At 32.2% G+C, this 16,358-nt stretch overlaps 3 protein-coding genes across 5 annotated transcripts; 2 read left to right on the forward strand and 1 right to left on the reverse strand.

The window, feature by feature from the left end:
* Positions 1 to 2,989: 2,989 nt before the first annotated feature.
* Positions 2,990 to 6,322, forward strand: LOC105795040 (probable serine/threonine-protein kinase PIX13). 2 transcript variants are annotated; one of them, XM_052628625.1, is made up of 7 exons: positions 2,990 to 3,555; positions 3,675 to 3,988; positions 4,332 to 4,467; positions 4,572 to 4,714; positions 4,805 to 4,928; positions 5,081 to 5,525; positions 6,012 to 6,322. In XM_052628625.1, the coding sequence occupies exons 1-7, from the start codon at positions 3,489 to 3,491 to the stop codon at positions 6,013 to 6,015; spliced, it is 1,233 nt and encodes a 410-aa protein (XP_052484585.1). In that variant the 5' UTR covers positions 2,990 to 3,488; the 3' UTR covers positions 6,016 to 6,322. The 2 variants fall into 2 exon arrangements, with proteins under 2 accessions (XP_052484585.1, XP_052484584.1); XM_052628624.1 differs by lacking the exon at positions 6,012 to 6,322 and having other exon boundaries at positions 2,994 to 3,315; positions 3,466 to 3,555; positions 5,081 to 5,965.
* Positions 6,323 to 10,043: 3,721 nt separating this feature from the next.
* LOC105795045 (uncharacterized) lies at positions 10,044 to 12,123 on the forward strand. 2 transcript variants are annotated; one of them, XM_052628626.1, is made up of 3 exons: positions 10,048 to 10,203; positions 10,369 to 10,464; positions 10,962 to 12,123. In XM_052628626.1, the coding sequence occupies exon 3, from the start codon at positions 10,970 to 10,972 to the stop codon at positions 11,399 to 11,401; it is 432 nt and encodes a 143-aa protein (XP_052484586.1). In that variant the 5' UTR covers positions 10,048 to 10,203; positions 10,369 to 10,464; positions 10,962 to 10,969; the 3' UTR covers positions 11,402 to 12,123. The 2 variants fall into 2 exon arrangements, with proteins under 2 accessions (XP_012479951.1, XP_052484586.1); XM_012624497.2 differs by lacking the exon at positions 10,369 to 10,464 and having other exon boundaries at positions 10,044 to 10,203.
* A 2,260-nt stretch (positions 12,124 to 14,383) lies between these two features.
* On the reverse strand, positions 14,384 to 16,358 carry LOC105795044 (NAC domain-containing protein 104). The gene is made up of 3 exons (XM_012624495.2): positions 15,789 to 16,358; positions 15,417 to 15,700; positions 14,384 to 14,728 (listed from the first exon to the last, which is right to left on the reverse strand). Exons 1-3 carry the CDS (start codon positions 15,952 to 15,954, stop codon positions 14,591 to 14,593), a joined length of 588 nt encoding a protein of 195 aa, XP_012479949.1. The 5' UTR covers positions 15,955 to 16,358; the 3' UTR covers positions 14,384 to 14,590.

The raw sequence follows: 16,358 nt of genomic DNA on the forward strand, positions 1-16,358 counted from the left end.
TGATTTTTCTAATACATTAACCAGATTAATTTTTAAAAATATTAATTACCCAATGGAAATAATTTAGTAATTATACTTGTGTGCATATTTAACTGTTTTTTTAATTAATGGATTTCAAATTTTAGAGGAGATGTTGAGAACTAATTGAGGGAAACATGTGGGATAATATGCAATAGAGAATTAAATATGTTTTAAAATTTAATTCTTTTTATAATTATGAGAAAACGTAACTACTAAATAATTGTTTTTTTCAGAGTTACTTTATGATATTTAAACACGTTTTTAGAATTATGGACGGAGACCAAGTTTATTTGTAGAAATCCGCAGACCACTCAACTAATTTGTATTGTTCTCAATGGAGGTTTTGTCTCTTGACACATAAAGAGAAGGCTTGAAGATGCGACAGCTCATATAACAAGAGTGGCTCCTACTCCATGAATCCGCCATCGTCTTTTTATGCAATCAAGTGCACGACAAAGTCGAAAGACAAAATCTCTACCAAAGATAATACTAACATGTCGAGAGGTTCGTCAACTTTTGAAGAACAACACTTTCCAAACTTTTTTCGATGGAATCAACCTCTCCTCAACTATTCAATTTATTCTATTTTATTCATCTAACTATTCATTTATTTAATCACTCAACTTTTTAAAATTTAATATTTTTGGCACTCTTGCTGTTAGCTTAGTAACATAAATCTAATGTAGGCTTTTTTTATTGACCTAATAATAAATTTAGCCTTTTTACACATTCTATCAATTCAACAAAATTAGTCTTCAATGTTTACAAAATTTGCCATTTTAGTTATAATTCTTAAAATTTTAAAATATTTTAAAAATATTTTTATATTTGCTTTCTAAAAATTTTAAAATTTTTGTTATTTTTTAATAATTATATATATTCTCCTCAACTATGTTGATTTTCTTATCAATCAAACATGTGAAAAACCCAAAAAGCAAAGATATTTTTATTTATTAAGTCTCTCTTGATTTAGTCTTCATTTTATTTTGCTATATTATTCGTCTCAAGTGACTAATTAAAGTTAAAAAAAGAATCTTAAAGTTAACAAATTTATAAACCCAGAAAATGGTTGGGTTCACCACACCCACTCCAAGGACCTTCCTCTTTGCTATAGAGATAGTATCGGTTTCAAGCTTTAGTGTTCTTGTGTCTTCATCATTTTTAGTTCAAGCATTATACAGAAATCACATGTTAAGACCTTGACATTTGATATTTTCCAACTCCGTCAGTTGAATGAAAGAACAAAGTCGAAGAAACCATTGAAAGTCATTTTAGGTATAAATATCTTTAAAATATTTTTATATTTACTTTTTAAAATTTTCAAGATTTTTTTTATATAATTTTTATAGTTAGAACTAAAATGCCAAAATCCTGTAAACATTGAAAAGTTAAATTTGTTGAATTTTTTTAGATTTAAGATCAAATTGATAGAATGTGCAAACATTGGATGGCTAAATTTGTTATTAACCAATAAAACAAAGCCCACATTAGCCTTTGGCAATTAATGCAAGGGTGACTAACATATTCAATTTCGAAAAGTTAGTGATTAAAATGAAAAAAAAAATAGTTAGACAACTACAATAGAAACAAATTTAATAGTCGAGGGACTATTCTTGCATTTTACCCTAAAAATATTATTATGGCGTCATATTCCACTGCATTACTCGAGAAAAACGAGCCCACGAACAAATTTTAATTAATTTGTAATACTTTTTTTTTTTCTTTTCTTCAAAATTGATTTCACTTTGAGGCAGTGATATTCCACCTAAACCATTCGTTTTTTAGAATAAAATGCATCATTGGGATTTATTATTTTACCCTTACGTCTTATTCCACGACGACTTCTTTTATAAAAAAAAATAGTTTCAATTAAATGGATAAATTCTACCGAAAATCCTTCTATTATATATAATTTTGCATTTAGTCCTTTTAAATTTTATTATAACTTTATATTTTTAATCTCTCATAAATACATATTTTCACTAAAAGTATTTATGAGTCAGGTCAGGTTCGAGCTGGATCTGTGTAAGATAATATGAACTTAATACATTTCATGCTCGAGTTGACCGAAAATATAGATTTCAAATTTTGTCAAAACTTGATTATATTTGTAAATGATTAATCTATACTGTTTTAAGTCCATCTATATTATTATTTTGAATTCTTTTAACAAAAAATTATACCATTTTAATTTAATATTTGATATGTTTTTAATTAAAAGCCCAAACATAAATAATTTATCATGTTTTTAATGTTTACATTGTAGTATATATATATGTGTGTGTGATATAAATAAAATAATTTATAAAATAAAAGATAATTACATAATTAAAAATAGATCAATTGAATTGATTTGAGCTTTGAATGTTGAAGTCCAAACCTAACCCCATATTATAAATGGGCTTAATATTTTTACTCAAATCAAATTTCTTGATTTAATATTTATATATAAACCATTTTAAATTTCATGGTTCGATACATAAATTAACCCTTGAGCAGCTCTAATTTTAAGTTTTGAAATTAATTTTTTATCAGTTATATTATATAATTTGACTTATATATACAATATTTGTCTAAATGTACATACAGATGCTGAGGTATACATGCCATGTCACCACGTGATTAAAATATAAGACTCGAAAAATTAGCTGACAAAACTAATATTTTAAAATTTGTTAAAGATAAAAAAAAATGATGAAATTGTAATAAAAAAGGTCTAAATTGATCAAAAACATGTAATTAGAAGACTTTCTACAAAATTTCGCCATTACCATTCACACAGTGATTTCATGAAGCACATGAAATGAAGAAAACCGGATAGTTCCATGATTCATTTTTCTTTTTCCAAACAAAGCATGAAATAAATAAATGTAAAGTGTTTGAATTTCTTTTCTCTTTTGAAATTTGTTTAGATTCTAGTACATTTATTAATATTCTTAAGTTTGACTGACCTTTTTTTCTTGGACACGGCAGTTGACCCAAGAAAAAATTCCAGCCTATATTACCCGCCAACAAGTTTTCTTCATTAATGTCGTCTGTAAAAACATCCAAAGACTTCGTCTTTTTTTATTACCCTAAGTTCATACACTGGCCCTTTGTTGATTTCTTTTTCGGCAAATTTAATTATTATTATTAACATTTCCATTGTCAAGTTTTAGTTGCTCTGCTAGTGGCAATGGAAATAACTAGGAACTGAGAATTCAAGTCAATTTATAAAAAAGAAAAAACCAAAGCAAAGAAAAGCAATAGGAGCACTTCTTTTATTTTATTTTTCTTTGAATTGAGAAAAAAAAGGTTGGTGGATTAAAGCAGAAAAAAAAGTTGAATTTTTTGAGCATCAACTTGTTAAAAGATATATTTGTTTTTCGTTTTATGGTTTGGAAATTCTGTGTTTTGCTATTGCTGATTTGTGTGTCTGGTTATGCTCCAACGAGGTGGGCAAAGGGAAGGGTAAAAGGTTTTTCAAGATGGGGATTTGCTGGGGTTCTTCAGCTGATAATCCAACACCAACCACCACTGGTTGTCTCAGTTCAGGTACCTTTCAAACTCCCTTTCTTTTTCTGGGGATTTCTGCGTTTTTTTTAATGATTATGGGTTATTTTGTTTCATTTGTTGAGTGCAATTTTTTTTTTTCAAATTTGTGGTTGAAATAGTGATATCTCAAACAACCAGCAATACAGCATCCACTTCAATATCTAGGGGCAGTAGGTTCTCAGCTTCAAGTGGGGATGAGGTTTTCCCAAATGGGCAGATATTGCCAGCACCTGATCTGAGGATCTTCAGTTTTGCAGAATTGAAGTCTGCAACTAAGAATTTCAGGCCTGAAATGGTGCTGGGCGAGGGAGGTTTCGGTAAAGTCTTCAAAGGTTGGCTTGACGAGAAATCGCCAGGGAAGAGTGGTAGTGGAACCCTCATTGCTGTTAAAAAACTCAACTCTGAAAGCTTACAAGGATTTGAGGAATGGCAGGTCAATAGTTCTTTCTTATGCTTTACAATTACATTACTATTTGTGGAACACTCTTTGAAAACTGATAGATATATATTGATGTTAGTAATAGAAAATGACACTATAAGAACTTTATGGTAGATTTCTATTCCTATTGGTTTCTGGGTTTGAAATAGTGAGATATCTAGTTTGGTGCCTCTCACTGAAGTCCCCAAAGAAAATTTGTAGTAAGATCGGAGTATATTATCCAGTTCGCTTTCTCTAGGTGGCGATACGTTCGTACTTGTAGTTTAGTGCTTGTTATACTGATTTTCTTTGTACATTACGACATGTACATAATCCTGATTGTTGTTTATCGGTGCAGTCCGAGGTAAATTTCTTAGGAAGGTTTTCTCATCCTAATCTTGTAAGGCTGCTAGGATACTGTTGGGAGGATCAAGAGCTTCTTCTCGTTTACGAGTTTATGCAGAAGGGTAGCTTGGAAAACCATCTATTCGGAAGTAAGAGCTTAAAACTTAGTTGTTGTTTTTTAAAGTCTCCCATTATTCGTGTGAGCATATACTTGTGTGTGTACTGACTTTCCTTCATGGTTTTCGTTATCCAGGAGGTTCGACTGTTCAATCACTCGAATGGAGTATACGGCTTAAAATTGCAATAGGAGCAGCAAAAGGCCTGTCGTTCTTGCACACATCGGACAAGCAAGTCATTTATAGAGATTTTAAAGCTTCAAATATACTGCTTGATGGGGTAACTTTCTATACAACCCATGAATTATACCATAGGATGGATATGGAGGTGTAACCCTCTAATATGGTTTGGCTATTGGTTTTATTGCAGTCGTATACGGCTAAGATATCGGATTTTGGGTTGGCCAAATTGGGTCCTTCAGCTAGCAAATCTCATGTAACAACAAGAGTCATGGGTACATATGGTTATGCAGCTCCAGAATATGTTGCTACAGGTAATCTGATTTTGCTCTCAAACCTTTTCTGAATTTCGGGTGCTTTGGACATTAATGTCCTTGCTTTTGCACCATATTGTTGTATTTTTGAGACAGTTGAGCAAATCCGGGTTTGCAGTTTCCATGACTTGAATATTTTGCTGATTAAACAGGACATTTATATGTAAAGAGCGATGTGTATGGTTTTGGTGTTGTTTTAGTTGAAATATTAACCGGCTTACGAGCACTCGACCAAAACCGCCCAAGCGGGCAACATACTCTGGTGGACTGGGTAAAGCCACATTTATCTGAAAGAAGAAAATTGAAGAACATAATGGACCATCGTTTGGAGGGCAAATATCCTTCCAAAGCTGCATTTCGAATAGCTCAACTTGCTTTAAAATGTCTTGAACCTGAACCTAGGAACCGTCCATCAATGAAAGAAGTTGTGGAGACTTTGGAACAGATCGAGTCAATCAACGAAAAGCCAACAGAGCCAAAAAACCGTTCCACTCATCACACAACTCGTAGACGTCGCCAGCAGCCATTTCATCAACGATCTCCACTTGCTCCAAAGCATGAAGTAGGCCATGGTTATCAGACCCCACCACGGGTGAGGTAAGTTGGCACACTAGCTCAATTTGTTGCAGGTCTCGAATTACCGTGCTAATTGTTTTTCACACAATTCCCATTTCTTTATTCTTTTCCAAAGAATCTACGAGTTCAACTTTTGCAGTCCGGCTTGTGTCAGGCATATGGATATGATAGTCGTTAACTTGTAATTATTTCAGTAAGTAGACGGAGTTGAGTTTGATATCTTGTTAGTTTTATCGATGCTGTTTTACACCGTGAATCTCTTTGTTTATCAATCTCAAACAGTTGTAATGGGGATCCAAATTATGAGACCTGCCTATAATTTTGGTGTTGGTCCTTGAGTACTTATAGTTTTCATGTTTTTTGAATTACAAAGAATTTTTCTAGGCTTTGTCTCAACAGTGGTAGAATAAAAGGTTTTGGTGTATCCGTAAGTACGGTAGAAAGTTGTTTTATTTGCTCCATTTTTGCACTTCTTGCTGTTATTCATAAATCTAACTTGCATTCCAGGTAAAACTGGGAGCCTGGCTGATCATCTTTTACTCCTTTCTTTCAAATATTCGTGTCTAGACTTAGATTCGAGAATATTACTCTTCAAAGACAATGAAGATGCCTGTGTTGGGTACATTCTCGTATTCGATACTCATAGGTTTGAGTAACCGGAGAGGATGTCCAACTTCTCTCACACCTCAAGTCCGCCATCGTCGCTCCGTTAGAGTGATGGCTTGCCATTCAAGGGTTCGCCAATGTAAATCAATTTTTCCTTCAAAACGACAAGGTGCATAATAATATACGAAAAAACAGAAAGAAATTTCAAATTAAATTAGTGTAAATTGATTTGATGATATTTTCTGATTCTATGGTAAGCTAGCCAGTTAAAGCGATCAAAGAACATCTTCAGAGATCTTTTTCCTTAGTTGTAAATCAATTATGACAACAGCTCCACAATCGACTCTTTAGTCTATAGCTCACCCTCATAACATGATCCAATTGCTCTTCTACTTTGACTATGCCAAATTGCTCTTGCTATTAGAATAAAAAGACAATTACGAATCAATTTATCTTAGGACAAAAGTTCCTACTTGAAACAATATTAAAAATAATACTCAGAAACAACCCAATCTACCAAATACCAATAATAAGAAAATTAAAGCACCAACTCAGATATTATAATCTCATAACCGAGTTTGATACAGAATAATTAGCTTAGCTTCGCATAATGGAGAGAACCATTACCAAAGGAACGGTCAAAATATTTTCTATAATAGTATGTTCACGTTTTAGTTATTTAACTTTAAAAAATTATAGTATGATAATTTTTTCTCTCTCTGAAAAGTGAACCCGCCATGTTAGATGACGGGTTTTTTGTGCGTGTAACACATGCCACACTTTATAACTTTCCTATTATTATATTTTAAATTATCAATCTTTTTAAATGTCTAGTCTATTTTATAAGAGAATTTCTTTTAAAGATATACTTACAATAAAACACTCAAGAGATTATTCAGCTTAACATTTTGGTAATTAAAATAAATTATTTTGACAGAACAATTACATGGTGTCACTCCTACGTATCAAATTAATTGGGTTTGTCCCTTTCAGTTTCATATTTTAGTACCAATAATTGCAGAAGCTTTATGGTAAATCGTATTCTCTTTGAGTGAAATTTAGATATTGTTAGAATATTTAATTGTTGAAAACTCCAAAATAGGAGTAATAGAGCCACACATATATTTTCTTTTTATTTTTTAATAAAAATATGGATAATTTACCATTAAAAGCCTATTTTTTTTAAATTTACCGAAATGGGCCCGATATTTTATTATTTATCGGAATGGGCCCTTTTCCCCTAAGGCGCGTCCACGTCAGCGCGAAGTTAGGGGACGTGTCAGCAAATCGCGTCCACGTCAGCGCGCTTTGCTGATGTGGCAACAAATCACGTCCACGTAAGCGCGATTTGTGTCCACGTCATCAAATCGCGCTGATGTGGACGCGATTTGCTGCCACGTAGCACGCCCCTGGGGATGCGATTTCCCCGCGCGTGAACAGTGCAACGGTAAAAAAAAATCTATAAATACCCCACCCTTTATTTATTTTTCACAAACTAATCCTCTCTCAATTATTTTCTCAATTTCCTCTCAAATTGCTCTCAAATTCCTTCTAAATTTCTCTCAAATTCATATTTAATCTCAATTTGCTCTCAATTTCTTCTTAAATTTCTCTTAAATCCCTATTTTTAAATAATTTAAAAAAATTTATTTTTTAAAATTTTTTTTAAATCGTAAAAATTTGTACGATTTCAGCAATGGCCGGAGAATTGACTCGTCTTGATAAGCAGCACATATCCGTCGAACAAATGAAAATGGTAAATGTTAAATTTAATTTTTAAATATTATTTAAGATTTTTTTATTTATGTATTTTTAGATAATTATTAATTTATTATTTGTTATAAAAGTCTGTAGATCGGATATTGGAATGCTATATCCGGAATATGCATGCTCCTCCATCACTGTTGGTAGAGAACTACCTACGGGAAGCGGGTTTTTGGCACGTGGCGATGGTAGGCCGGGGGTGCAAGTTGGACCCGCAACTTATCAATGCGTTGATCGAGAGGTGGAGACCCGAGACACACACATTCCATCTTCCATGTGGAGAGTGCACTATCACTTTGAAAGATGTCAGTCTGCAATTGGGATTGCCGGTGGACGGATACCCAGTCACCGGGTCTGTCCAATCCAGCCATTAGGGAGCAATGTGCTACGAGCTTTTGGGCATTATTCCGGAAAAAATAGATGGAGGTCGGATCGAGATGGGCTGGTTACGAGACACATTCCCGGATCCGGATGATGATTCAACCGAAGTAGAAAGAATCCGATATGCTCGGGCATACATTCTTCAGATAATTGGAGGTTATCTGATGCCGGACTTGTCACGGAGCCGCGTACATCTAAGATGGCTGCTGAAACTCGTTGATTTTAGAGCAGCTGGTGAATTGAGTTGGGGGTCTGCCGTCTTGGCAACATTATATCGGGAGATGTGCGGGGCAACGCGACCGAGTAAAGCAAAAATCGGAGGTTGCCTGTCACTACTGCGTTTTTTATACTATTTGCTCAGAAACGTCAACTCGAAATTATTTTTTTCAGGACCTACTGTAGCAAAAGCGCGTCCACGAGGGCGCGATTTCACAAATTCTTCTCATAAAGCATCCTGCTTTGATTTTATCTTAAAAACCCATAAACACGAAACGTAATCCAATTTTGAATAAATTATAATTAATTTACTTTTTTCTCTAAAATCCTAAAAATCCTAAACCCTAACCTTAAAAACCAAAAACCTAACATGGGAAAAACGGGGAAAACGCGTCCCCAGGGGCGCGCTACGTGGCAGCAAATCACGTCCACGTCAGCGCGCTTTGATGACGTGGCAACAAATCGCGTCCACGCCAACGCGATTTCATCACGTCGAAAAGCGCTACCGACGTGACGCGCTTTAAGGGAAAAGGGCCTATTCCGGTAAATAATAAAATACCGGACCAATTTCGGTAAATTTAAAAAAAAGTGGCTTTTTTTGATATTTTTCCCTAAAAATATGGTAACATAAAATTACTATAATTATAATATTAATTATCATTATAAAAATAATAAATTTGTTTTTTCCTTAATTAAGTTGATACTCTATTAACCCATAACATTAATTCAATCAGGGGTTTTATAATAAGTATATATTACCGATAATGTTGTGAATTATAGATGAATTGTGAAATTACTAAAATATCCTTACCTTAAAGGGTAATCAATATTATTATAAGGGCATTTTTATCTTTTTATACTTTTATATAATCTTCGAATAACACAATTGAAAAATATTATTTGAGAATCAAACATAAGACCAACAAATTTATATAAAAAACCCTTGCCATGTAACACTCCTATACCCGATCCGACCCTCAAAACCTGATATAGAATATTACATTTGGTGCCAGAATGATCTTGGCTAATCACTAGGTATTTTGAACATTAAATGATAAAATTTTCATTTAAACAATCCGATAAATTTATATTAGAAGTTTAGGGACATTACCAGTTAATCGAATATGCTTAGAAATGATCTAAATATTATTTTCAATCAATACAGGGATAAATATCGATACCTATGTAAAAGCATCTATACCTTATGTTTTGATAAAAGTATCGATATCTTAGTATATTATCATTTAAACTTTTGAATAAAAAGTCCAATAAAAATAGAAAGATAAATTTACACATATAGTAACAAATAATTTAAACAAAATTAATTTTTAAAATTCGTGACTAGTGCCTACCCCTTAATAGGCTTATAGAATGCGAAAGATTAGTTAGGGTATTTCATGAGATAGATAAATATCTGAATTTTGATTTTTAAAAAAAAAATTGATTTCATTAATGTATAAAAAGGGAAATCGGAGATATTTGTGTAGGAACCAATAGGAACCATTGGATTTAAATTCCAAGTTTTAATCCTAGCCTTTGATTGAAATAAAAGAGAGGTTTATTGCAGAAAAGTGAGGAATTTGATCAAAAGTTAGCAGGGTAGAAAGCCACCATTTTTTGTTTCATTTTTCTTCTTAATTTCCACCTTATTTCTCACCCATTTTGATTAATCCATCCATCAAAACTTCATCCACATGTCGGAGCTTAGTTTGAAGAAAAAGTGGAAGAAAAGGTTAGGGTTATGAGATGAATAATGATCAAGTAGAGAGAAAATGGAGGGAAGGGTTAATTATCCATGCATGTTATCATTTTAGCTATAGAATATCATTTTGTGTGTGTATGTGTGTGTGTATATATATTATATTGAGTTGATTGTGAATATTTTGAAATATTGAAGAGAAAGAAGAACGAGAAAGGAAAAAGGTAAAGTTGGACTTGGAAGCTTGAAGAAGGAATTTTAGAGACTTTTGAGCTATTTTAAGTTGAAGTTTGGGTATGTAATCTATGATTTCCATTTTCTTAAAATAATATTGAAATCTTTTGTGTTCAATTAATTGCTTGGGAAAATATTTATGGATTATTAATTTTATAGGTTACCATGGAAATGAATAATAGCTTAAGTTGTGTTTATGGAGTGATTTTTGAATAATATATTATGTTATGTGGTGTTTCTAAAGTATAAGGGTCTTAGAAATGTGATTGAACATTATGTATGAATTATTTATGTTTGGATTAAGGTGTTAATTATATAAACCTTGAAAACAATTATGGCTTTGAGAACAGTGAATAAATGAATGAATTAATAAAGCTTAAGATTAATGTTTTGATTCACTAGAAATTACTATGGATTCTCTTGTGTATCCAATGTGGTACACTTTACTTGGGATCATCGACGATCCAGGTAAGGGATGTTGGTATAAGAAAACTCGGGTTAATTGTATATGCCAAAATATGTTATAAGTACATGATCCACTCTTTTGTCAATTCTAGGTTGAAAGATGTCAGCAGACTCTTGTAGGGCTGTAAATGGCGAAGTAAAGAATCATGCACCGGTTGGAGCAGAAGATAGAGGTCCTGATCAGGCACAACAACAGGCCCCTACTAGCACTATTGGGTCAGGTCAAGAGGCTTTTTTCCAGTCTATGGCTAATATGATTAGGCAGTTAATTGGGGCTATACCACAGGCACCTTCGGCTCCAGTAAGCTATGGGTCTCCTCTTGAGAAAATTCGCAAATATGGTGCAGAAGATTTCAAAGGGAAGGAAGACAATGGTCCCTCGGCAGCTGAGTATTGGTTAGAGAACGCGCAAAGGATTCTGCAGCAGCTACACTGCACACCTGAGGAAAAATTAGAATGTGCTGTATCCTTACTTAAGGAGGAGGCTTACCAATGGTGGGATACTGTATCCCATATAGTTCAACCCTCATAGTTGACTTGGAAGTACTTCCTAGCGGAATTTCAAAAGAAATACATCAATGAGATCTATCTGGAGGAACGAAAGAGAGAATTTTTGTATCTTGAGCAGAATAGATTGACTGTTGCAGAGTACTGAGAGGGAATTTGTACGATGCTAAGGAGTTTGTGTCTACGGAAGCTGATATGTGTGCTCGGTTTGAGCGTGGTCTTAATGATGGGATTAGGGTATACCTAATAGCTCTAAAGATTCAGGAGTTCTCTACTTTAGTCGAGCGAGCTTTGAAAGTAGAACAAGTCATGAATGAAGAGCAGAAAAAGAACGATAGAAGTCTGATGAAAAGAAGTCAGGGACAAACTAGCTCTGTATCATTCTCACCTATGAAAAAGGCTAGGGATTCTCGAGGTACGATATATTAAACACCAATTCGCACTCAGAGATATGATCAGAGACCAAGTTTGGGTTCGACAGTTACGCCGGGGCAGCAAGCAACATATGTAGCTAGTAAAGGAGGATCGAGGAGAAGATCATTTCTCCCAGTCTGTGAGCACTGTTTTAAATGTGGCTCCAAGGATCACATCCTTAGAGATTGTCCTAAGAAGACAGTTTCTGAATAAACTAGCAATGTAAATCAAAACTTTTTATTTTTTATTTAATTTCTTTCTAAATATGTACTAATTATAAAATATTAAATTGGCTTCTATATTTAATCAAAGGCCACATAGAGTTTATCGAAACACACCATATGACAGTTTATACTATGTCAATGATGATATTGGTATTCATTAGATTAAAAATTTTAAAATATATATAAATGCTGTAATACAAAATATTATTTGATAATAAAACATATACTAATATAATTTTATTTTCAATATTAAATAAATAATTTGAATTTCATGAATTAGTTCGAACCAAAAATAAATATGAACAAATAAAATAAAAACTTTTAAATTCCATCAATTACAGAGATATCCAATACCTAGTCGAGTCGTGGTTTGATTTCAAAAAAAAAAAATTTAACCTAAGCTTATTTTTAGTTGACTCAATTTATTAACTCATTTTCTTGTTCACATATCAATAATATTTTTTATTAATATTGGTATATTTAAATTTAAATTTAAGTCGTATTAAACTAATTTAAAATATGAAAATCTTTAATCTAAGTTAGGTTGAGCAAAGAAATCGAGAAATCGATTCGAACCGATGTATTTGGTTTGATTCTAGCTTTGTGATGTTCGGTTCAATTTCAGGTTGATTTTATCACCCAAATTGTACAATTCGGTTCGAGTTCAATTTTTCTACATGGAACTTGTTTTATCCAAATCAAATCGAATGAAAAAAATCTATAGTTAAAGAAATAGTCCTAATAGAATAATAAATTGATCATTTCAATGTCTATATGGACTAATTCATTTAACTGTATTATTATTATTATTATTATTATTATTATTATTATTATTATTATTAAAAACTAGATATGATCATAGAAAAGTTAAAGTTATAGAAATATTTCACAAAAAGTTATGAAAGTGTAATTTCTTAAATATAATAATTATAATTTTTAAAAATAGTTTATTAAATTTTATAACATTTTATTTATAAAATAAATAATTATACACAAGTTACCAATTATATATATTTGATAATTATGAATTTAATCAATTATATTGACATATTGTAATGACTCGTTTTTTAGGTATGGAATGACTCAATTATAACTAATTAAAGTTAGTAACCAATTAAAACATTAGGTAGATGAATGATTTATGTATTAACTTTTCTTTTAATAACTTAAAATTATTTATAAACTTAATAGCTTAAATTAAAATAATTTTTAAGTGATCTTACGGATGATTATAATATTAATTTAATTATTTATAAATGTATAAATGAGTGTTATAATTGCTATAAAAAAAAAGACCCAAAATAAAGTGACTTTTTTTTTGACAAAGCTGGATCAAACCAAACTGCAATTTTCAATTTCGGATACTTCAATTTTTATTTCATACTAATTTGATTTCAATTTCAAAAATTAAAAACCGAATAAAATGATTCGGTTTAATTTTTATTTTAAAAACCGAATCGAACCGAATATACTCACATAGAGTGAAAGTTTTATTTAACTCGTGTGGGGTTTAAAAGCGTGGGAGTGCTTGCATCATATGTGACGGAATGCTTGTGTAAGCAGCCACCACCAGTAGCATTGTGACACGAAGACAACAAATCATAGTGGAAAAAGCTAATAAATTTGTCTCCAAAAGCCTAAAGGGGAGAACTGAGGGCCTAAAAGGATGTAAAAACATTGCTTCATACGGTCTCTTACCCCACCAAAGCCTTACACAGTGCTCTTTGGGCTCCACCCTCACCCTCCCACGTGACCATCTCAAACCCAAAAAATTTTACCACTCATTTTCTTTTCCTTCTCAAAGTGCACACATTTTCCATGCTATTTATCTCAACAGTCGACACATGAAAACTATAGGAACAAAAAATATTATGAAAGTCATTGTATTTAAAAGTTAAATTATATTTTATTTTATTTTTCAAAAAAATAGATAAATTAATCTTATACATGGATAAAAAAGTAAACAAGTCATTCTATTAAATATTTCATCCATTTTATTATTAAAATCTAATTTTTATACGCCAAAGATATGTAATTGTTTGATTATTTCATTAATCACGTCAATTTTTTAATAATAAATTTTTTTATCTATTTCTGCATAAAAGAGATATTTATAACACTTTTACCTTGATAAGTTTATTATTATTATTGAGTTGAATTAAATTTTATAATTAATAAAAACATTAAAATAACTTTATTTTTTTTCATTTAAAAATTCAATAAGAGATGTTTTCCCAACATAATATGTGGCTGTCCTCGGGGGATGTTCCGGTCCACGCACTATCCTCAGACAAGTCCACTTACTTGGAAATGTAATTGCAGACGATATTTTTCCATGTTTTTCTTTTCTTTTGGATTCGGTGCTAAAATTAGCAAAATTCCAGAAATTATATACTACCCACAAATATATATATATATATATATGTAGAATACTTGCTATAATAATATTCCATTTCCCCCTACAAACACATATTAATGCCATGGTTCTACATTTGGATTTAAGAAAAAGCTTTCTTTTTTCTTTTTATATAAATGGAATTAATTAACCCTAAAGGATATATCTCAAAGGGGGGCATCTAATCTGGCAAGCTAATTTCATCCAGATCATCCAATGATAGAAACACTTCATCCAAGCACGACAGCTCTGTTCCATCATCTTCTTCTTCACTACAATTTCTTTCATATACTCGACAAACCACCCATTTGCTATAATCCTATAACATAGGTCAATAAAGCAATAATATTTAATAAAAAAATACAGCACTAATATTTAATAATCACAATGCTTAATTACGAATCACCGGATGTTTAAAGTTATTTCTAAAATAAATCATAAAATTTTATATCTCGTAAAAAAAATATGTATATATCAAATTCATCTCATTTTATCGTCAAAAATATATATACGTATATATCAAATTCATCTCATTTTATTTAAAAAGTGTCGCATATCATAATATTACTAGTTGATATCGTGTTTTAAAGTGAAATAAGACGAAATTAATGTACCATTTTAGTTAAAAAACTTGATACTAGGTGAGAAAAGTGGTATAAATTTAGTCCATTGCTTTTAATTTCAACATTTTAATCTATTTTTCTATAATTAAAGTTCAATTGATAACATTGTCAATGTATTTGATTACGTATCATTTTCAAAATTAAAAAAATACTCATGTGGCGAATTTAACAATCCCGATTTTCCACATGTGAATATTAGCCACGCAAGCAAATTTTTTGGTTTAAAAAATGCCACATAATTCAAATTAAAAGATGTATTTTAGCAACGTTATCAATCAAACTTTAATCCTTAAATAAAGAAAATAGAGGGACTAAATTTAAACATGCAAAGAGTAGAAGATCCATGAGAAAAATTAAACCAACGAATGAGTGCAGGGTACTAACAATTTTGGAATGTCCTCCTCTACGTTTGGATGATCGACTACTGGAGCTGGAATCAGAATCGGAGAGACGATATTCTTGCATTATCCAATTGGTTTTGACGCCGGCGGGACCCGATTCCCCAATGTAGAAAACGAAGTATTTTTTCATCCCAACTTTCTTGCTGCTATTGCTATTAACCACAGGCTCATCTATTCCCATTGGCTTCCAGTACCCTTTGCTGGTGTTCCTGTTTTGCGTCCTCCTGCTGTAGTAGTACCACTGGTTCCCCTCTCCCAATGCTTTACCTACGGTTCATTTCCACCATATTTGTTAGAGGAACAAAAGGAAGGTAATGTGTATATATATATATATAGAGAGAGAGAGAGATAATACCATCAAGTTCCCAGGGATCATATGGATAGAGGTCAAGATCAGGGATGACATCAGGGTGGCAAGGCAAGAGGGCGGCCTTACGTTGAAGGAAATGAACCACTAGCTCTTCATCTGTTGGATAGAATCTGAACCCCGGTGGCAGATTAACATTGCGATTATCTCCCATATCTCTACAAACAACACGAAGAAGATGAAGGGAAGAATAGTGAAGAAGAAGGATTTGTAGTGGGGTGATATTTATAGTGCGGGCGAGGATTAACTATTAAAGAGAGAGAGAGAGGGAAGGAATGCAGATTAAAACAAATGAAAGAGAAGAAGAGAGAAAGTGACGTGAAAAGGAAGGTGGGCTTCATCATAAATCACGAATGAGCAAGTTTATGATTTATTTAGGTGCTCTCTCTCTCTCTCTCAACTCTTAAGCTTTCTCCCATGGCGGCGGCTAACGGAACGCTGTGTATACTTCCAAGTAACGATATCTGCTATGTTAGCGATAAGATAGGCATCCAAATGGAACCGAATCAAACATATTTTATTTCATACGTGGCAGATTTTGCTTCTAAACATATACAA

The sequence above is a fragment of the Gossypium raimondii genome, chromosome 3 (assembly GCF_025698545.1).
Source record: "Gossypium raimondii isolate GPD5lz chromosome 3, ASM2569854v1, whole genome shotgun sequence".
Classification (NCBI taxonomy): domain Eukaryota; kingdom Viridiplantae; phylum Streptophyta; class Magnoliopsida; order Malvales; family Malvaceae; genus Gossypium; species Gossypium raimondii.